Source organism: Actinia tenebrosa, unplaced genomic scaffold (assembly GCF_029948245.1).
Source record: "Actinia tenebrosa isolate PJP-AT-01 unplaced genomic scaffold, QUT_ActTen_1.0 PGA_scaffold8__29_contigs__length_14323225, whole genome shotgun sequence".
NCBI classification, from domain to species: Eukaryota; Metazoa; Cnidaria; class Anthozoa; order Actiniaria; family Actiniidae; genus Actinia; species Actinia tenebrosa.
Window position 1 is genome coordinate 2,065,410 of NW_028292585.1, and position 21,892 is coordinate 2,087,301.

A 21,892-nucleotide genomic window follows, 5' to 3' on the forward strand; every position below is an offset into this window, starting at 1 on the left:
GGAAGCGATATATGCAGATATAAATGGAATTTTCTCGCAGCTTAATTCTTGATAGCATATTTTCGGGTTTCACGATTCGTGCATTCAAAAATCAACTTACCCGTTAAAGTGACGAGTTTGACAATTTAATAATTAATTTCTGATTTTTACGGTTCATCCTATCTCTGAGCCATTCATTCATCTCTCTTTCCTTTCAATTTACTTAAGTCATTTAGTTTTCCCCAGCCACTTAATAAAACCCGTACCTAATTAGTCTACCTTGTAGTCTTGCGCATGCGTGCGCCTCCTCAATTAAAAACAAATAAAAATAGAAATAAACAGCTCATATTCCAAAATATAAATTTTATTACTTTTAAAAACCGAACATGCAAACAATCACCAGTCCTTTAGCTTACAACAGGGTAACCATGAAAGAGAAAATTTATTACATTGAGTTAAATCACAAATCGTGCGATGTTTTTCTCTTTTTTTACCATCTCTTTTAAAAAATCTTTTCCCTCTTAAAATAGGCGTAATACAAAAGCATTACCGGGGATTTCTTGATCCTCATCTGTGATCTTCTTCCCATTGGTAGTTTATTAGTAGCAATACATGTTGGACAGGGGTGGTATGATTCGTTTGGGCTAGTGGGGAGCCACACCCATACCAAGGGATATATATACCCCAATGTCAGTTTTCACAGCGCCTATTTGTTCATTTTCTCTGCATAAAAACTGCATAACGATTTAAAATGTCTAATACACGATTATCTATAATTATGATTATTATGATTTATGCCATAAAATGAATTTAAATTCAGTAATATATATCGTCTAATGATTATTGGATGTGGTTAAACCACGAACACACTGGTACACGGTGAACCTTCCAGCTGAAACTTGGCGCAAACGAAACTTGACAAACAAGTTCGACTAGAATGCTTCCTGTAATGTAGCCTTGTCGAGAAACTATCTCTTAGACAATGCCTTCCTGCTAACAGACTTCTCCGTAGACTTTGTTAACGGGGAAAGACACTTGAGCCACAGCCGGCGAAACGAGTCAAACAAGGAATAGCTGTTAGTATTGTTACATCATGAAACTTATTCTCTCGCTTGGACGGAAGTTTCAGCTGAAAGGTTCACTGAGAAACACTTGGTCTTCAAGAAAGACGAATTCCTGTTAATACGTTGTTTTAGTGTTCCAGGATCCTAAGATTTCCTGAGACGATCTTGTTTTCAAGTACAGCGCCTGCTGGAATGTCAATCCTGTCACCGTGATTAGCAATGATGATAACCGTACCCTGAGGAAACAATGAACATCGAGCACCATGTCAAAAACAGGTTAGGAATTAGAGCGTTTGTTAGAATTTAGGTTTGGAGTACGAAGAGTACCATATATTTGCACTAAATAAACGCGTGACCATTCTCTGTCAAGGTATTTCCATTGGTCATCTATTCCTTATCTTCAAATGTTAGCCAGCGTCATAACGTTCATGTAAATCAGATTAGCCTTGATTCGATTGTTCCTGCCTCCTGTCATGGCTGTCACTGACCACGTCACGTGATGGTGAAAAGCCTACATTAGGATCGAGTACCAGAGAAAATGAAAAACTTAAAAAACTTAAGCGAAGAATTGGAGTCTTACCTTGAGTGTCACGCCCTTTCCAAACGTGACGTCACCCGACACCGTCAAGTGATCGAGCTCTAACATATCGGGAATAGTCTCAAAGCGTTGCAGAAAGTCCTTGACCTGGAGGAATAAAGATCAAAATGAGAATAAAAACCCAACGCCATCACGATACAGCATTGATGACAATATTCTTTGAACCAATCTCAGCTGGAGGATCGCTGCTTGTCCAAAAACGGTACTGTATTCTATCCGCCACGCGTTAAGAAGCGACTAGCTACAGCTATTTCATGAAGGGTTGGTGAAGGTGTTGTGTTGCATGTTGCATACCAAGCTCCTTAAAATTTATTGTGGATCATATATCTAAATAATGTATGATAAAGTTTGGAAAATGTTCATATTGTTGTGACCTTTGGCTGATCGCTTTCACATCCCCCATGGTGCATTTCGTACTTGATCTGCAAGATGCAAGAGGCAAGAGGCAAGAGGCAAGAGGCAAGATGCAAGATGCAAGATGTAAGACGCAAGATGCAAGATGCAAGATGCAAGATGCAAGATGCAAGATGCAAGATGCAAGACGCAACATTCAACGAAACCTTTATCAACCTTTTTTTGGAATAGTTGTATATTCCAAAGAGATGTTCAACGCGTATTGATCTACTTCTGGCGTTTTTACCTTTTTATAAAAAGATCCAAGCTCAACTAGTGGCACAGTAGGGAATGATCTTCTGGGGTTCATGTTCAGTTCACCGTGATTCATGAGGTACAGGTTGGACATGGCAAGCAATAGATCAGAGGTTCGTTTGACGGGAAGAAAACGACGACGTGGAACGTTTATACCTTCACAAGAAATGAAAAGAAAATTGTTATTCCTGTTATGATAGCGTGACAAAACTGCGACAGAGTAGTCAAGAGAAAAGCAACGAAATAACATGATAAAACCAATGAGAAATGATCGAAAAACGAAAAAAAGGAAGGAAGGAAGGAAGGAAGGAAGGAAGGGAGGAAGGAAGGGAGGAGGGAGGGAGGAGGGAGGAAAGAAGGAAGAAAGAAAGAAAGAAAGAAAGTAGAAGCGCAAGGGACGAGCTCGGACTAAAAGTGCGCAACGCAAACAGAGGTCTCGCTTTGCTATTATATTTTTCTTGTCCAATAAATGACTACCGATTTGCCTTACCAATGGCGTTACTAAAGTTCTTCATAGCAGATCCCACAGCAGTCTCTAGCTGGATGACACGCATGCCATCATCAAGAGTCTATAAAAAATAGTCGAGAAAAACACTTACATTATCAGCGTTAACATAAGTGGCTAGTTTAATTTCCGTAGCCACAAGAGGAGACAAAGGCCTAGTGTAAGTGTAAATCTAAGGAATGTAATTGTTAAATGGGAATAATTATACCATTAATAATAAGAGAACTAACTATATATAAATTATTATTATCCTTTTTGTTTGATCTTTTTTCTTGTAATATTATAATTTATATATAATATTTCAACTTACATATCTTTATGATTATTTATAATAATTTCATATGTATAATAAGTGAAAGAAGTAATCATTATAGTCATGACAATGTTGGGTCACATTTGACCCAAAGTTTAGCTAACATTTTGACCCACCATTGTTGGCAGACCAGGACAAATGGTCAAATGTTGGGCTGTTTGTCAGATGCCTAAACTGGAATTTAGAAGATGTGGATTTTTGCAGAGGATAATAACTGAAGCTGAACGCTAATAAAATCCTTGAAGCATAAAAATTCTTACATCAAATATTTTACCTTTTTGTTGACAATAATTTCCATGTCTAGTTGCTTAGCTTCCACAAGTTTTTTCACAGCCTTTAGGTTAATCCAAAGATTGTTGGTGTTGAAAATTCTAAAATTTCAGAAATTTGAAAAATATGAACAGACCATATTGAACAAGGCTTTTTCTTAGTCTTTTTCATGATGTTTCTGAGATTTTCATAAGCTTTTAATAACTGTGCTTTTTTATTGAAAGCTCACCTAAATTTGCTCACAGACTTGAATTCATCAACCTATGAACAAACAAACCTTACAATCAATTTTTTCAAAATAGTAGAATAGATATTGAACATTTTATGAATATTGGTGCAACAATGATGGTGGTAATGAAGTTAATGATGGTGATGAAGATGGGTGCATGGCAGTGATTATGATGGTGATGACGATGGATGTATGCCTGAGATAGTGATCATGATCATAACTATGATTTTGGTAGTGGTGGGTTGATAAATCAATCAATCAATCAACTTTGATTATAGAGGACCATAGTGGGTGGTAGTTGATAGTGATAATGATGTTGATAATGATGTTGATAGTAGTTATAATGGTTATAGAAATAGTGATGGTGATGGTTATGATAGTGATAATGAAGGTTGTGATGATAATTATTATAGTGCAGTTGTTGGTGGTGTTAATATTGGATAGTTACTATACTTTTGACAAATTTCATAAGCATCTGAACTTACATTCTCCTTGGGAACTTGAGCAATTTCCAAGAGTCTCAAGTGGTTTTCGTAGTCAATCAAGGTACCACCCTATAAAACATATAACATACACCATCAAATGTCATTCAAAACTGTGAGTATTTGACTGACACTTTGACTTTTTGCTTGTCATGAACAAACCTTAACATCAGCTCTAGTTTTGTCAGTGACCTCCATGACAAACTCATGAGTATTATTGGTCTGGTTCATCAAATAATCCAAAATATCTTGAAAATGAGTTAAGAATTTAGGAAAAAGAATTCAGAATCAATATAAATGTCAGCAATGGTAAGATACATTAATATCTTCAGGGAAATAAATAATATCAACCAATTTTGTTGGACAGTTTGGATAAAGGAAGGATCAAGGAATGAATGGAAGGAAAGAAGGATGTATGTATGTATGTAGGTAGGTAAGTAGGGAGGGAGGGAGGGAGGGAGGGAGGGAGGGAGGGAGGGATGGATGAATGGATGGATGGATTTTGGTAAGAGGATACGGATATCAACAGTTGCCCCCAAGTTGTCGATATTTGCAATAAACATGTATTCTTTCCCATCGTCAATGAATTTCTGCAAGAGGCCAGAGTTGTGAAGGGAATTGTAGATATCTCCATGACCAGGGGGATACCACCTGAAATAATGAATTCAAAATCCATCATTTTCATCATAATTATTCATAAGAATAATCATCACCATCATCACCAAATCATGACTATCATCACCACAATCTTCATCATCATTGCCATCACAGTTATCATAACCATTATCCTAATTCAGCATTATCATCATAATCATCATCATCGACCTTTATTAGCATTTGTAAAAATCAGCAATGACTATCGCCATCATTCATCACCGTCATCACTCATCAACCATCCTTATTCATTACTACAGCACTATCATCATCAATATTCACCATTATCAACATTATCATAAATTATCAGTATCCATTTCCATCATCACTATTATCTGCAGCTCTTAGTCAATAACATAGAGTATCATACCACATAACTTCATGGCTTAAAATGACAGCTGGGCAGTCACAGGTCATGATCACAGGCCAAATTAGTTTTAGCTCAGTCACACTTCGTTTCTGGCTCAGCATTACTGGACAAACTAACCCAGCAAGGAAATGATTTGACCTGACAAGTTCTAATTCTGGCCAACATTGTCCGATGACTGGCTGTTATTCTAAGCCCTGATTACTATGTACATCTACATACTTCTTTGGATCCTTGTCATATTTAGTAGCCAAAGGCAGCAGAGATTCTGTCACTACTCTTGGGTGACAACTCTGGTTGAATGTATGAATGCTCACATTGCAAGCAGCATATTTGGCCAATGTTTTGACAGTCTCTTCGTGAGTGTTAAAGGAGTTCATCAATACCAAAGGAACTTTGGTTCCATAGGTATTGTTCAAATGCTAGTATGAGGAAAAAATTTAAAGCGTTGATACAGTATATAAAAAGTAGACACTTTTGCAAAGTCTAGATTTTTGTTGTTATTATACATCTTTACAGCACAATGTGCAAAAGTAAGACTGCATTTAATGTATTTGCATATTTCTATGCACAGGTTCCTGTACGTTAAACTGATGCAAAGTTGGCTGGTTTTGCCAAATAAGGCGTGCAAACGCTCGTTTGGCAGGAAGGAAAAAACCTGTGCATAGAAGTATGCAAATTTCTTAAATGTGGTCATACTTTGCTCGTTGAGCTGTATGTAAATACCTTTCCTAAAATGCATCACGGCAACAACGTTTGATCAGTCTTTAGCATAATATGTATCACTTCCTCTCTAATCAATCACCCCTCCCCCCACCCCCTTAAAAAAACCACAATATGTATTAAGTGGAAATAAGTAAAAATTGCAAATACCCTGTACCTCAATTTGTTGTATGTTGAGATCAAGAAACGTCAGGTCCTGGCAAACTGAAATAAGACTCTTAGTACCAGTGCATCCCATGGTTGTTCCTAGACCACCATTGAGCTTAATGACAACAAGTTTGTCTAGTGCGCTCTTGACGTCCAAAGTTTTCAACTTGGCTACTTCATCATAGCTGATGATCTTGAAAAATCACCAAGTATGACACAAAGTTTACTAAAGTTAGTGATGTTTTTATAAAAATAAAAAATAAAGATATAAATGCATAATTATGATGCCTCACCGATCCTTGAGGTGGTGGATGAATTTTACTCCAAACAACAGAAGGTCCAGTCTCTCTTAAATATCTTCCAAACAGCTGCTTAAAATCATTCAACTCTTTTTCCACATCCTGTTGATTAAGGAATAGACTTTTTACATTGTAGGGGTTTCCATACAGACTACAGTACATATCAGTAGAGGAAAAATAAAATGGGCAATGTTATATGTTGCAAGAAAGTTATTTTTTGTAGGAGTTTCCATATAGACTACAGTACATATCAATAGAGGAAAAATAAATCACCATTGTCATCATCATCAACATTCCCATCATTTTTTTTCACAAAAATACACATTACAAGCAAAGTCCTGGATTGGATCTAATTTTTTAAATTTAAATCCCATAAAAACTTTATTTTATATTATTATAATGATAATGAGTAAGACTTAGTCATTTATTTTCTTGATAATAGCCATTATATTCTGTTGCTTAACAACAACATTGTACAGAAAATATCTTAATTAGCTTTGCCACTAATTCTATTCAAAAACTGCTACTCATCGTTTGTCTTAGTGGGAGGGGTGAGAGAAAAATTGGTAACTAAACTTGTTAAACTTGTGTATAAGTTCCTGGAGTTTCATACTAATATTTTCTAATCATGTAAACGTTTCAAATGAAGGATTTGAAAGTAAGTTCATTTTAATCAGAGATTGTAGAGCTAGACTGTTTCTTTGAATGACTCTAGCCTAATTAACATCACGAAACCTTCATTTAAACTTATTTCGTTCAAAGGTTTTTATTTTGTTTGACTTCAATACAAAAAGGAAAAATAAAAACGAAAAGTCTCATCTAGTAAGCTCAATATTAATTTTTAGCTAAAAATGTGATTGATAGGAAAAATTTTTTAAGATCTTAGATCAAAGTAAGCCTTGCATGGAAAATCACGCAAACTTGATTGTGTACTAAATGTGAAGGTGCAAAAAATCTGAACAAAGGGACCTTCACACTTTACAAAAAAAAAACTATTATAATTTATGCCTACACTTTTACCTCTCTCTGTTGTCCAGGGACTGTCTCCAGTAGTTTTTTTATCTCAGCATTCATCCGTTCACTGGCATCTTTTCGTGCCAAGCTCTTGAACGCCTCTATGTGAGAAAGATCCTGTATTCCCAGAGGATTTAAGTGGGATTTACAATCAATAACAAACTGAAATGACGATCACGATGATCTTGGGTTATCTATTAAGGGATATAACTTACCATGGTAGTTCTGGAAGACACAGCAATGGAATAAAGTGGAAATCAAAATCGCAAATAAAGATTATTTATTTACGCTTTTGTGAAAGTGCAATGACCTGGCACGCCGCTGACTAGAGAGTACCGCGTGACTATGATATCAGCGGGTATCGAATATTTTAAATGGATTAATGAAAAATTCAAAAAAATATTTCACTTTAAAAGATTAAAAGTTAAAATCTTTCACAGGTTTATTTAAATATAAAATAACGCAAAACATGAGCTATAATGTCTTAATTTAATATTGTTAGGTACCCAGATGTAAGAGAATATGATTTCTCTTAGGTAATCGAGAAAAAATCGAAAACTCTACATAATAATTACGTTTCAGAAAAACGTTTTTGTAAGAAAGATGTTTTTGGTTTCAAATGGATGAACGTTCAATGTACATATGTACCGAAAAATTATTAAAGAATGCGAACATTTCTGCTCTTGGCATCAAACCAGTGGTCCCAGTGAGTGCTATTGAGTGTAGTGTAGCGTTTTTCCTTTACTTTTAAAACCCTTAAGCGTGTTTGCCTTTTTTCTACAACTACCAGAGTACATATGACATTTCCTGGACTGGTGGTGTTTTCAAGCGGGATGGTATAAACGTGGCACGCTGTGTCAACAGAAATACTGAGCTTTGTTCTTTGAAGCATAGATAGATAGATAGATAAGCTTTATTTACCCTCGGTTTTAAAATTTCGAATATGAAAAAAGAAATATTTCAGTTACTGATGTATAGAGATTAGCATAAAATATAATTCCAAACAAACCTGTTCAATATCCTGCAAAGCCATTTTGCATTTGAAGGGAAAGACGTAAGACTAAGCAACCATGTTTATCGTTTAGTCCGGTTCAATGCATGTATTCTAATGCAAATAGTTGGTATTAATTATTTACATATCTTAGCATATTTTGATATGCTCAAAGTTTGTTAGATGATGTCAGTGCTCTATACATCCTATAATAACCGTAGCGATCCGGAAAAGCATTTTAAAATCTTATTATACTGTACTTTTAAGAGACACGATCTATCTTTAGTAAGCATGCTCCCAGCTCAGTTTCTTGACGGGCAGTTTCTGCTGGAAGACGTGAATATAGTACTGCCCCCAAGGAGGGGTAGGGGGGTGGGGGATTGCAGGTGGAAGCAGCGCGCCTTTCTGCCTGCACTTAGAGGTCTTCTGCCCTGAAATGGCTATGACTTTTGGATGATGCCGGGCGCAAAAACTACTATCTCGGTCTATGCTCAGTAAACAGCTTCAAATTTCATTGCGCACACAATCCCAGTTAATGAAAAACCTTTACTTTCCAATCCGCACGACGGTACGCTCGGGAATCAGAGCCATCTTCCCCACGGCGTTTTTTACTTGAGAAGCTAAGTGTGTCGAAATTATACCCCTGCTATCATTCTTCAGCCTTCGAAGCGTCTTCGCTTTTTGACACCCACCATGTGGCTCCGTTATCTCGGACAGCGTAGAATCTCATAGGTACGCATACGGTACCTCGAGCTCAAAACTGCGCGCAAGCCTCCCTTCCCTACTTCCCGGCTAACTAGCTAACACTATCTTTATCAAATATTAAGTTTGTAAAAGAGCTTTTTCCGTCGACTTCAATGTACAGCACATTTATAATGCTGCTAAATTACAATTTTGCCAAAGTTTTATATATCAATCGCAGCCCTCAAAGCAGGCTGGGACATTTGGGTCATTCGTACCCAATCTTCCCATTATGGGAAGGGGCGGATTTTCAAGATGGCGATTTGATCTTCTAAAATTCCAAGTGCCCAGCACAAAGACAGGAAGCCTACACTGTTATGATGTTAAATAGACAAAATAATTAAAGCCATGATCAATAATGGAAACGGGAGAAGATGTGCTAGCTAGTGCAGAATCTACTTCGGGGTCTGATGGAGTATTTAGTAGTGCAAACGAGAGTCATGGTAGCGGGGTCGTGGCTAGTGATACCAGTGAATCACCTGGAAAAAACAGGGCTTCCTCGAAACAGCAAAGAAAAGTCTACTTCCCAGATGACGACAGTTTAGTACACAGCTTGGAACCATTTGATCCTTGGAAAAATGGTGAGTTTTGACTAGGGATAGTGGAGGTATTAATTTTGCAATTTCTTATCGAAATGTAGACTCTCGAGTGGCTAGTAAGTCTTAATGCGTTGTCTATATGATTCATCTTTATCAGTCTTTCAGTAGACTTCCCCTATCGATTTGTACATCCTTTTACATGATAGACCCCATTGGACTGCTTTTGTACATAACACTTCAGCTAAAAGAGCGACGTATTTTTATCAAATTTAAACAACATGTTTCCTGTTTAATTAGAATTTTACTGAGCCAATCTTTCACATTCACCAACAATCTCCCAAATTCATCGTCGATATATCAGTTTTATGATGTTATTTCATACAGTATCTACAGCTAAAGTATCTCTATTTTCTTATTAACGAGGGAAAAAATCTGTCGAGAATTTTTTCTGGTGCCGCTGTGTTTTTATTTTTATTTTTTGCGAAAAAGGATGAGAATGCATCCTGCGGCGAATGCTAAAAAACTGATAAAAATCTATACTCCTATAACGCAGTTTGTAATGGGGGCTAGAATCAATACTGATGATCTGAACCAAAAATGTATCTGCACGTTTATAGGCTTCGTTTTACAGTTATAGCTTGTAAATGAAAAACTGCGTGCCATGTTTTTTCAAGTTAATTGTAGAATGTATTTCCAATCTGGGATTTTGGAATAAAAATGTTTAAGTTCAAAAGATAGGATCATACAACTCGAAACTCAAGATTAGAGTCCATTTTCCATCTAATTCCTTTTCGCTTAAATTTCAATGGGTAAAAAGATGTTCAGATTTAATGCTACTTAGAAAAAATGTTATTTTTTATTTTAATAAAAGAAAACAGTTTCAAAGTTGTTTTAAGATTCTTGTTTACGACCTGTTTGCAAAATAATTCTTCTCAATTATTATGAAAATCACGCTATAGAAATATGGTAATTCTGGCTTCTGAAAATAATTTCTAAATCTCTTATATTTATGATTTTCACTCCTCTTATTTAAAAGAAATGATAAATAGAACTGATTGTCAAAAATAAATGCTAGTACTATTTTTACTGTTGTCAATGATAGATACTTGTGTACAAGAGGCATTTTACTCTGTGATTTTTAATTCTCTAATGTCTATTAAAAGGTTTTTTCTACTTGACTGAAAATGGTAGCTTTTAGATTAGAAAATTATCATATGTATCATATTCATTGAGTCGTTTTATCTTCGCAGTGGGTAACTACACAAGCGAAGAAGTCATTGATGCTTACCGAAGCATCTGTAGTCAACTGAAGGTCAAGCCTTGCGAAAAACTCATTAAGCAGCTTGAGGTAGGCAGAGAGTTTATTATGCCCTTGAATGTGAAGGATATTTAATATAAGATATTCAGTCCAGGGGTCTGATTAGCTTCATCTATAAAAGTGTAAGCTAGCAAAACATACGTGGCCACTTTATATATATTTCCATAATTTTTAAGTATTTTTTATGTACAGCAAAACAACACGATTTCTGTGGTCGCAACTCTTTTTCAACATGCAAACAGAATTTGTCCCTGAAGCATGGAAATAATTAAATCAAAACATGTGTCACAATTCTGATTTACAGCTAAAATATTGATATTAGGATTGGTTTTTGAAAATAAACTTTGCAATATTACACTTTTAGGAGTTTTTAGAACCTCATGATTTCCTGAATTTGCTTGCATGACCATAAGACAGTGCTTTCAGAGTCAAGGTCATTTAGACTTGATAAGACAAATTAATGTATATCGTAAATTGAGGATTGGTTAGGCAAACTCAAGCCAATATCCCTCTGGGACTTTTTCGCAAGTGCTACATGTGAGGTCCAATATACCTTAAGGTTTTCTGGATCTACTCATTTAAAATATATAGAGACATTAATTTCATCGATAGCCATAGCTTTTGTTATATGTGAAATGAAGCAAGTAATTATTTATAGAAGATGTTACCATACTTTTGCATTTAGATGTCATGTACTGGCAAGTAGTCCCTTTTACCTTGGGCATAGTGTTTCCCCATTTCAGGCCACATGTCATTCTCCTGAGAATAAGATTCTTTGTTTGAGTTATATCTATATTCATGTGTCTTCTTGTGCACCACCGTTAAACAAAGCAAAATGGTATTCTAAGGCTAGGAATGACATGTAGTCTGAAATGGAAAAAAATTATGTCTTGTCTTATTGTTATGAGACAAGAGACAAGTGTGAGAGGGGAGGGGAGGGGAGAGAGGTTGAAAGGCATCAGCAAATTTGGGAATTTGAGTGTAATATTATAAACCAAGGGTAGGGAAAATAAAATAATTTTAAACCTTTTTTAATCTCTTGATCCTTGCTAATTTATAATCATTTGTTAACTAAAAGTCTTTTCCTCCTGACATGTTTAGGCATGTGAGAGTTTTAAAGAAAGAATTGATGTTATCGATCTTAGAGGTAAGCTTAGTAACAAGCTATTTAAGCTATATGTAAATAGATGTAAAAGCTGGAAGTAATATAAAACTAGGTTCCAAGGTTTATCTTGATATAAATTTCATGGGTGAATTTAAGGGAAGCCAATGGCTGTGCCCTCTTATAGTTAGGGGTAAATTTTTTGCGTTTTTTTAAGTCCCAAAAATCCCCAGAATGCAGGAAGTAGCAGCTATTTTTGGAGACCATATTTTAAGAATTTCTGTGAGGACAATAGCCCCCAGATTTCTGGTTTTGTTTTCCAAATATTTTTTGTTTTGTCAGTTCTCAGATTCCTGGATCCTCATTTATAACCAACACTCCCAGTCCTTAAGGGGAGTATCTCTGTGAGGTTTACTCTGCCATATGCACTAACTTAAAATTTACCACTACAATCACTATTTGTAATGTTTGTAATGTTTGATTACTTGATATATTTTTAGGCACAAAGCTTGACTTGAAAAGCTGTGAGACGTTGGAAGAAGTGTTGAGGAAAGTAAGAACAAATACACTAGACCTTGAGAATACCAGTTTAGAAGATGAGGTGAGAATTAAAACAAGTGGAATTGTAGTTATTGAAATGCTACTACTGTATGTAGGATTGAGTTATGCTGTGTATGGTTGTGGTATCTTGGATCAGGGATAGCGTTAACTCAGATTTCATGCATTTTTACGCAAAACTTTGCGACCAAAACATGATTTTCACATTTTTTGTGTGTGTCTCTGGGCTCACTTCACTTGTGTTATCAAGGGCTTCTACATATTGGCATGCACCCTCTTGAATTAGGAATTCCATTGGGCAAGGATAGAAAATCTTAGCTCAATCTCTACTACTGTAGCATTTCTGGGCATTTCTTAGTAAAAATTTGTTATCTGTAAGTCCATTTCCTATTGAGTACAAAAAAGTGGTGTATTTATTGGAGGGAAGGGGAGGGAGGGTTGAAATGTTGAGGTGAGCAGGAGGCAATTCAACTTACCCCCACCCCCATGGGAAAACATGGCAGCCAATATGAAGTATGGATGATTGCAGAAATTACCTAAAAAGACATAGTTTCCTAATGTTCATTTTCATGCACTGTTAATCCAGTTTTCCAGAGAGTATTACTGGTAATGGTGTAATTCTAATGGTATCAATTGTATTCCAGGGAACGTTATCCATTCTGGAAATGGTTGAGTTCTACCATAGTACTTGTAAACTTAACTTAGCATACAATAATAAGATTAGAGTAAGAGGTTGGCAAGCACTCTCTAGAACAATCAAAAGGGTGAGTAGTAAAGACCACCATGATTGACATATTGAGTCGATTGATTCAGAAATTTTTTCCATGCATTCATGATTTGGGTGGCATATTTCTTTACTATCCTCCCTACTATTACTATTGTTTTTTGAACCAAACCACCTCTAGAACAGTCAAATTAGTGGATGGCTGTCCAATGTGAAGTGTCAACGAATAGCCTGTCAGTATTGTCAGCCTTTGCCTCTTCCACAGGCATCTATTTTTGCTTTGGGGTTTCTTGTTAAATGGGCTATATACCCGTTGTCTGTAACCATCCTCTCTCCAATCCCCTTCTCCAATATCACACAGGGGTAACAAGCATCAAAGAAAGTTAAAGAAGAGAAAGGGGAATTCTTGCTGAGGAGGCAACAGTATTGCCTCTTTTATAAAACGTATTATAATGTTATGTTTTTTCTTTTGTGTTTAGACACCATGTTTAGAATACTTAGATGTCCGTCATACTGTCTGGACAGAACAATCTATTCCATTTCTTGGCCGTTCACTTAGACTTAATTGCCCACTGACGATATTACACATGGAGGCTACAAACCTCTCCGGACGTCCTTTATTTTTACTTGGTAAGATGCGGCTCAGTATTCTATATCTTCTGTTACTCCCTGTCTATCCAAATGGTATATAACATAGTTTATTTTTTTAGCATTGAAGTATTTAAACATCAATAGGAGTCCAGATCTTTTCAAATATTATCATAGTTTCTAGAGAATAGAATTTCATTTGCAGCGATTTCCTTGTTTAATATTTTTCAATTTTTATTATTGATCAATATTTTCTAAATTCTCATCAATAATTTTCCCCAATAAAGATCCCCCCTATTTTCTCCATACCCCCACATCCTAAAGAACCCAGGGGTGAAGTTCTGTCACTTTTTTCTCGCTCTCTAAAAAAATACTCTCGGCACGAAGTCTGTTAGAGCTTGTTCCACGGGTATTTTTTCTGGGAGCAAGAATAGAGTGACAGAATTTTACTCCTGGTATCCCAAGGATTCATGCCCCCAAGGTTGGGAAGAAGAAACCAGTTAACTGATCATTTTTATTTTATCATTTGTTGACAGCTAATGCAATTAAAAGTAATCAAAATCTTAGAGACCTCTTTCTTGGCGACAATAAACTGGTCCCTTCAGATGGACAGTGTATAGGAGCCATGTTGAAGGGTAATGAGATGTTAAGGTTATTGGATTTGAGGAACAATTCTTTGCAGGTATGAGACACTGTTTAGTCAAATCAAATCCAGGCTTTTTTGCTGGTCCAAATGCTTTGTCTTTACTCTACATTGTGATTATGCTATAAATATTTCTGTTGCTCCAAATTCTCTGTCACTCACAGTTATCACAGTTAGTTAATTTTAGTAAAGCAAGATTTCTCCTGGCATGGCATTTTATTTTATCATTTAGCAGTTCAAAATTGTTTGTGCCTTCCAGTAGTAATTTTGACCTGCACTTTGGCCATGAGGCTGTTATTTCCAGCCCTGAAAGAGGTCTATTAAGCTTAAAAATTATTAAGGAATGGTCAATGCTTAGTATGCATATATGCAGTTCTATATGCATGCGGGAGGCTGCTTAGCATGAAAGAGTTGCATGAGGTGTAACTGAGTGCAACTCTAGCTTCTTGATTGCTTAAGCAACCTCCCAAGTGCATCCAGAACTGGATATATGCACAACTTAGCATTGACCATTGCGTTTATAACATAGCAAAACAAAAACAACTGTTTATCAGACAAAAAAGTTCTAATGAAATCTTCATTACTTAGCCCATGCTACTCATTCACATCAGCACGCACCATCCATTTCTGGATGCACTTTCGCGCATGCTAATTAACCAAAAAGAGGGTGTGTTATATTGTGGCTATGTTATAATAACCAGTTTAACCAGTTACCAGCAAGTATTTTGTTGTTTGATTCAAGGACATGGGACTTGGATATATATGTGAAGGGCTGGTACATCAGACACAAGGAGGGCTGCAAACATTAGTACTTTGGAATAATCAATTGACCTTTCATGGCATGGTAAATCTTGGAGCTGCATTGGTAAGCATTTTGTATTCTAGTACACCTTGAAAAATATATACACTTATTTAAAAAAACGTTGTCAGTTGGATATCTGAAATCAGAAATCTGAGATCGTTTGGAATTGTGGGGGACTGAGTGTTTTCTCATTAAAAATTTAATATACACTTACCCAGATAGTTTGCTAGCGCAGGTCATTGCTCAAAGTTGATATATCAAGATATTAACTTTTTGCGAACTAATTATTAAAACCACAAACAATTTACAGCTTACAACCCACAATTCCTTTCGGTCTAAGATTTCAGATCTCTGACCAACAACGTTTTTTGAAATAGGTGTATAAACTTATATTGTAACTTAAAACAGAAAAATATAGAAAAAATTTGGTTACAGTAGCCTGTGAATGAGGGCCAGTGGCAAAACAGCTAAACGTGATTGGCTGAAACAAAATTCACAACTCAGCTGGCTTGCTTGATAGGTTCAGTAAAAGGGGCTGGTTTTGTTATGTGGTTGTTGAACACAAGACTTACAACCACACCCTATGAAAATATTATTATTGCAGTAACTGTGAAAGTAGCCTGATTAGAGGCTCAAGCAGAGGTAGCTTCCTTTCCTGCTCGTCCTCACCCTTCCCTTCTAGCTGCTACACAAGCTACTGCAAAAGTGACCTCATGCTCCACCAGGAGTTCTGCACTGTTCCCAAGAACGCTTAACCTGATTTTTATATAGTAATTCAATCATCTCTGCAGGTTCCACTCAAAAGTCTTCAAACTTTAAACCTTGGTCACAACAGACTTACGAATGAAGGCATTCACATGCTAAAGGATGGCTTACATTTAAATAAATCTTTACAGAGGCTTGGATTACTTAACACTAGGCTGACCAGTGAAGGTAAATCAATCATTATTCCTTATTATATTTGAGTATGATATTATGCCAAGACTTAGTGCTATATAAACGCTAGAGTATCCTCTGTTGCACCCCTTTTTCAACAACTAAAATAATGGAAATGTAGAACAACATAGTATAACAAAAAGACCTAAGAATTTGCATGCATGCAGAAAATTGCTCCTAGAATAAATTGCACCTAGAATAAAGTAGTCACTAGTCTTTCCCCTTTTAGACATGTTGATGTAATAACCTTCTGCTGTTGTCCCTAGCAATTAACTCTTATGGCTTAAACTTATGTCTCAAAAATTGTTTCTTACTCAAGTAATAAGGGTTGTATTGCTATTATCATAAAAGTAGTATTCATTATTTACACACTTCCTTAGATCCACTTCTAGAATGCCACCGACATATAACAGCTGTCACATGCGTGTGTCTGTCTGTCGGTGTGTCTTAAAGGCATTCAACAGCTTTACCGCTGCATATTGGAAGTGCATGAGTCATAGGTGTGTGAGATCAGTACACCTCTTGTAAGGCTCATCAGGTCTTTGGCATGCTCTTCTCTTAAGTTGTTCTCAGGGGCTTCTTTTGAGGATTTGCTGTTTGTTGCTCTAGACTCAGCTTACCAAGGGACAAATATACCCAACGTAGTTTGACTACCCATGTGTTCTCGTTTATGTTTGGCTTGTCCTTATTATTCTGATGACAGTGCTTTCAACCAATCTTTTGATTTAGCAAATTTCATATTTATTTTCAAGGAGAACACCTTATACTAACCATCTCTCATGACTGTAATTTGCATAAAGAAGCAATCTGACATTAATTTTACAACTCAATGTAAAGCACCTTTGATTATATTTATGTAGATGGGGTGCTATATAAATCATAAATCATCATCAACTCTGATAGCCAACTTTGTATTCTAAACCATTCAGGAATAATCGCTCTAGCTGAGGTTATTGCAGACAGTAAAACAATGTTACGGCTGGACATCCGTGAGAATGATCCATATGTGGGCGGTCTGATGGCCTTGGCTCTCTCCTTAAAAATGAACTATAGTCTTGTTCGGATAGATTTGGATAAAGAACTTAAGAAAGAACCGGTAAGTAATATCATTTAAAACAGGGGTTTCAAGGTTAGGCTTGTGTAGTGTGAATTTGGATCTTATGGGTTAAGATGACACAGAGCTCAATACCAGCACTTTTACAAAGGTTGTACCAGGAATTACAAAACGTTGTACCAGCAATTTGAGAAAAAGTGGGGTGACTGTTACTAACAATATACCTAAGATATTTCAGCAAAAGGGGGATGTCAAGTCACCCCTTTTACCACCCCTATAATACTGCAAGTCTTTAATAATCTTCACTAAACGGGGGATACTGAGAGTCCAGTCCACTCTTCCTGTATATTCCAGTGTGATGTTACTATTCTTATGACGTCAGAAATGATGTCACATTAAAGATTCTTCTTTAAAACAACATGACATGTTGTTCCTATAACATATTAGAGTTTGTTTCATTTTTTTTTTTTTTTTGATTTCCAGCATAGTTGGTTTCCAGGTTGAAGTTTATATTATGGCCTTACTGTGATTTTATTTTTCTCCAATATTCTAATAGGGTATGGAAACCACTCAACGTATATTATTAGCTGATATTTATAGTTATTGCCAACGTAATAAAGCTCTCACCGAAGGGAAGAGTCAACAGTCTTCTGTCATGCCAGGTGTCACACCAAGTGTCACACCAAGTGTCACACCAGGTGTTACATCAGGTATCACACAGGGTGTCACCACAGGTGCCACTCAAACTGATAGTGGAGCTGCAACCAATGAACGTTCATCTGCAGAAACTCCTTGTACGTCAAATGATCAACCCCTTATACAACTGGACAATGCTCCTAATAGGAAAGAGGAACATAATATGATATCCAAAAATTCCTATCCAATGCCTTCACGATTTAGGATAACCAGGATCTATGAGGGGTCTGATGCTGTGATTCCTGAAACATCTAGTGGAGAAAACAGCTCCGGTTTTGAAGGAGAAGGATTGTTAGTAGAAATTGAACCTAGTTCTCCAGCAGGGATCTCTAGCAACCTTGAGAATTTAGAACTCTTTGACTTGGAGTCTGATTCATCGAGTTCACAAGATACAGACTCAGACAGCAAGTTGGATAATTTACCCACTTGTGGAAGTAAAGAAAGTGTTGATTCTATGGGGACCCCTTTTGAGAGGCCTACTGGTGTGCCTGACAGGGGTGGGGTGGATGATTGTGGTTTCAGAAGCAAGGACAGCGTTGATTCAATGGGGACGCCAACCTCAAGGCCTCAGGAACCTATCGCAGGTAAGAAAGTCAATGATAGTAATCGTATAACCTTCTGATACCTTCCCATTCTTGTTGACAGTTTTTTATTCGCGGCTGATGATGAGAAGGGATCATGGTCTTATAACCCCCCCCCCTCCCTCCACACCACATTTAAGAGTACATATATATGTGTATCTTTTCTGTTCATTTAGCTTTGATGCAGGACCATCCTGCTCATGACTTTGAGCGTGAGTTGGATGCCATGTTAGCCAGTGTGAACAATAGCCAACAACAGGCCAATGACAATGGTAAGAAAACTCAACCTTTATTCGTTTGCACAGTATCTTTTCCTTTACTTTTGTTCAATTCACTATTGTATTTACAACAATTTTTCAGTGCAGTATCTGTCATGGACCATGTGAACACAGGATTCCCCCATATTGAATAATTTAGTTGAAACTTGTCTCTTGCTCCTGTGTTTCTCAGTACCAAGAAACAAGAGCACTGATTAGGAATGCATTTACTGCTATGTTCATAAACATGCAAACTCTTTAGCTACCACCAATCAAAAAATATGAAAGGTATTGACTGATTACTTTTATTGACGGCAGCGAGTTTATAAAAATGGCAGTAACTAACTCCGTGTGTTTCGATTTTGTGCAGAATTTTGGTTCCAACAGATGGATGGCATTTATAACAACTCCAATAATACTAACAGTAATAGTCTTCCTACCAACCCACCCACAGGAGATCTACTGGGCTCCTAGGACTGGCTCACTAACAGAAAAGAAAAGATAAGTCAGTCAAGATAGACACAGGAAGCCCAGGTAAATAGAAAGGAGAATAATTTCAAAACAAATCAAAAAAAGGTCTGAGTTGCGTTTTGGTATTATATTCCTTTCTATTTTATCTTATGGGCATGAAAGAAACAAAATAAATGACAATGGCTAGATTTTGTACTTTTGTTGGAAAAAAAAAGAAAGAAAATTTCAATAGTCTGCAATCCTCTTTATTTTTTGGCCATTTATTTTGATTTTAATTACGAATCATAGAATATCTCTTTCAAAAGTAGATTAGAATGATCTATAACGATATGGAAATGATGTGTAGTTTGGTTTCTAGAGCCGTCGTACCTTTTGGTCAGCTGCGTCCCAATAAAAATATAGTTTTCTTAATGCACACCAGAATCCATAGTCAACAATCTGTAATTCTTTGATTGATCAATGTTATATATGGTTCCTCTGGTTACCTATCATTCTAGTGCCTTTAGTTTTTTGAACGGAGACCAAAATGACCGCGGGCTCTGGTTTTCATGTGACTTCATAGCTGCCATTTTTCTTTTTTTTTTTTTTTTTGAGTTTAAAAAGAGAGCTCTCTCTGTTATATCAACCAGCATGACAGCCATGTCTTCTTTTCATTCACGTGCCAAGCAGCAATAGGCATAACAATAGCTTTTACATTTGAATGATTCGTTTCAATGAAGTACTCTCTGGGAGAATCCAGAGCCACAATTCTAAGATTACTGTAAAAATACGAATAATAATTATATCATAATGAAGAATTTTATTACGTGTAATAATACACTTGTAAACGAGAAAGACGCCAACTTTGAAAAAATGTACTTTTGTAACAATTTAAAACTTTCTTAATGGTGATTTTTGATGCTTTATTTACATTACTACTGAGGGGAAATTAACTTTTCCCCTTGCGTTAGACGACTTGCTGTAGGAATGCATCAACCATTCTTCATTCCGCTTTCTCATACCCTCACTCCAGATTTGTTGAGAAAAAAATTGGATCGAGTTGGCATTGCAACGCATTGTAGGACTGTTTTAGGGGACGAATTACACGGCATATTGAAATATGACCCCTAAGACAGTCTCACAATGCATCATCCTCGGAATAGATACGCAACCATTTCAGTGTAGCTAGAATGCTGTAGTTGTCCCTTCAAATGGCTTCCCATCCAAACAAGCATTAAAAGTACAAAAAAGTTTCCTCGTATTTGATTGGTTAAAAAGGGAAGTCATTTGAGAGTCAGGGCTAGAATGTAAGCTTTGAAGAGACTAATTAGGGAGAGAGCTCACCAATTTGTGCTACAATTTCTGCATCAAGTCGTGTAGCGTGTGCGCGAAAAGCGCTTAATCCGTATGCGATAAAATTTGAAAACTCTCAGTTGATCTGAATGAGTTTAAGCATCGCATTGTTCTTTCGAACGCGGCAGCCATGTTGGCTGGAACAATCGATCTTTGCCCGAGTTTGCACAGGCAGAAACAAAGGGTATCAAAAATTGTGGAAATAAACATGGCTGCTGCGCAGTGACAAAGGTCTAATAAAAGATATTTACAAATACGTCACGTGACTATTTTCGCCGCAATTGAATGAAAGTAGTCCAAGGTGGTGGGCAGTGATAACGTGACCTGTTATCGTATAAAACCAATAGATGTCTGCTTGGTTTCACTAGCGATGCAACCACGGGCGCAAACAAGGCAACGACATTTTCTTTTTCGTTGATGGAAGCGTGACTTAGCCTCCTTTGCAGCCGTTCTTAGGGTCGTCACGCCACGGCTGTAAAGGAGGCTAGCGTGACATGAGCGCAACGAAAATGAAAACGAAAGGTCACTGTGATTGCTTCGCTACTAAAATTAGGATTTTACTGATTCTTACGCAATACAAAACGCAAAAAAAGTAGTTCATCTGCTACCCTGGGTTCCAGAGGCTCTCTCGCTCCAGTGCTTCTCTGAGAACTACGACCGACAAGCACTGGAGCGAGAGAGCATCTTTTGCATGCGGGATACGTGTTTCGATCCCAGAGGAAATAAAGCCAGGTACAGTAGATAGTTCTCTTACTTTTCCAGTAGAAATTTAATCTTTCTATATTTAGTTAAAAACTTACCTAGTTCAGTTATAAAAGAAATGCTGTAGGCAAGTATGTATCACTTGCGCAGAATTCATAAACTGCTGTGTTTAGATGTTACTTAGAAAAGTTTTTAGAACAACTTGTGAATTGTTAAATAGGCTATTTACAAATGTAAAATATATTTCGTATTATGCGGGAGATGTTTTTTCAGCAGTTTGTTCAGTACGTTTGATGTGTCTGGACAGGGGCAGATCAAGCATTATTCTTAACGGGGTTTCATGGCAATGAAAGCCGCGAAAGTAATGCCTAATTCTAGTTAGCCATCATTTTCTCGCTGTCAGCCAGCAGAGCCATTATTCTCATTTGGGGGGGGGGGGGGGGTTGTAACAGCTTCGTTAACAGTATGACAAGACATATCAAGCTCAAAGCACCTTTATTACAAACATAACCCATGGTTTTTAAGCAGTAAAGCCCGTTTTAAGGTGAAAAGGCTCGTCACCGCA

General features: G+C 36.7%; 2 protein-coding genes and 1 non-coding gene across 4 annotated transcripts; 2 read left to right on the forward strand and 1 right to left on the reverse strand.

Annotated features, from left to right (window-relative positions):
- Window positions 1–327: 327 nt before the first annotated feature.
- Window positions 328–8,382, reverse strand: LOC116294383 (UTP--glucose-1-phosphate uridylyltransferase). 2 transcript variants are annotated; one of them, XM_031701980.2, is made up of 14 exons: window positions 8,302–8,382; window positions 7,299–7,409; window positions 6,273–6,380; window positions 5,990–6,172; window positions 5,332–5,531; window positions 4,606–4,739; window positions 4,251–4,336; window positions 4,092–4,160; window positions 3,607–3,638; window positions 3,382–3,478; window positions 2,780–2,858; window positions 2,282–2,445; window positions 1,624–1,728; window positions 328–1,279 (listed from the first exon to the last, which is right to left on the reverse strand). In XM_031701980.2, exons 1-14 carry the CDS (start codon window positions 8,323–8,325, stop codon window positions 1,172–1,174), a joined length of 1,500 nt encoding a protein of 499 aa, XP_031557840.2. In that variant the 5' UTR covers window positions 8,326–8,382; the 3' UTR covers window positions 328–1,171. The 2 variants fall into 2 exon arrangements, with proteins under 2 accessions (XP_031557840.2, XP_031557841.2); XM_031701981.2 differs by lacking the exon at window positions 8,302–8,382 and adding an exon at window positions 7,508–7,609.
- Window positions 8,383–9,259: 877 nt separating this feature from the next.
- On the forward strand, window positions 9,260–21,587 carry LOC116294363 (uncharacterized). The gene is made up of 13 exons (XM_031701957.2): window positions 9,260–9,605; window positions 10,814–10,911; window positions 11,983–12,028; window positions 12,484–12,584; window positions 13,186–13,305; window positions 13,745–13,895; window positions 14,390–14,535; window positions 15,239–15,361; window positions 16,090–16,231; window positions 17,164–17,330; window positions 17,845–18,568; window positions 18,742–18,837; window positions 19,193–21,587. Exons 1-13 carry the CDS (start codon window positions 9,383–9,385, stop codon window positions 19,294–19,296), a joined length of 2,241 nt encoding a protein of 746 aa, XP_031557817.2. The 5' UTR covers window positions 9,260–9,382; the 3' UTR covers window positions 19,297–21,587.
- LOC116294408 (small nucleolar RNA SNORA53) lies at window positions 16,600–16,827 on the forward strand. The gene has a single exon (XR_004196919.2). It is a non-coding gene; the product is annotated as a small nucleolar RNA SNORA53 (small nucleolar RNA).
- Window positions 21,588–21,892: the final 305 nt, after the last annotated feature.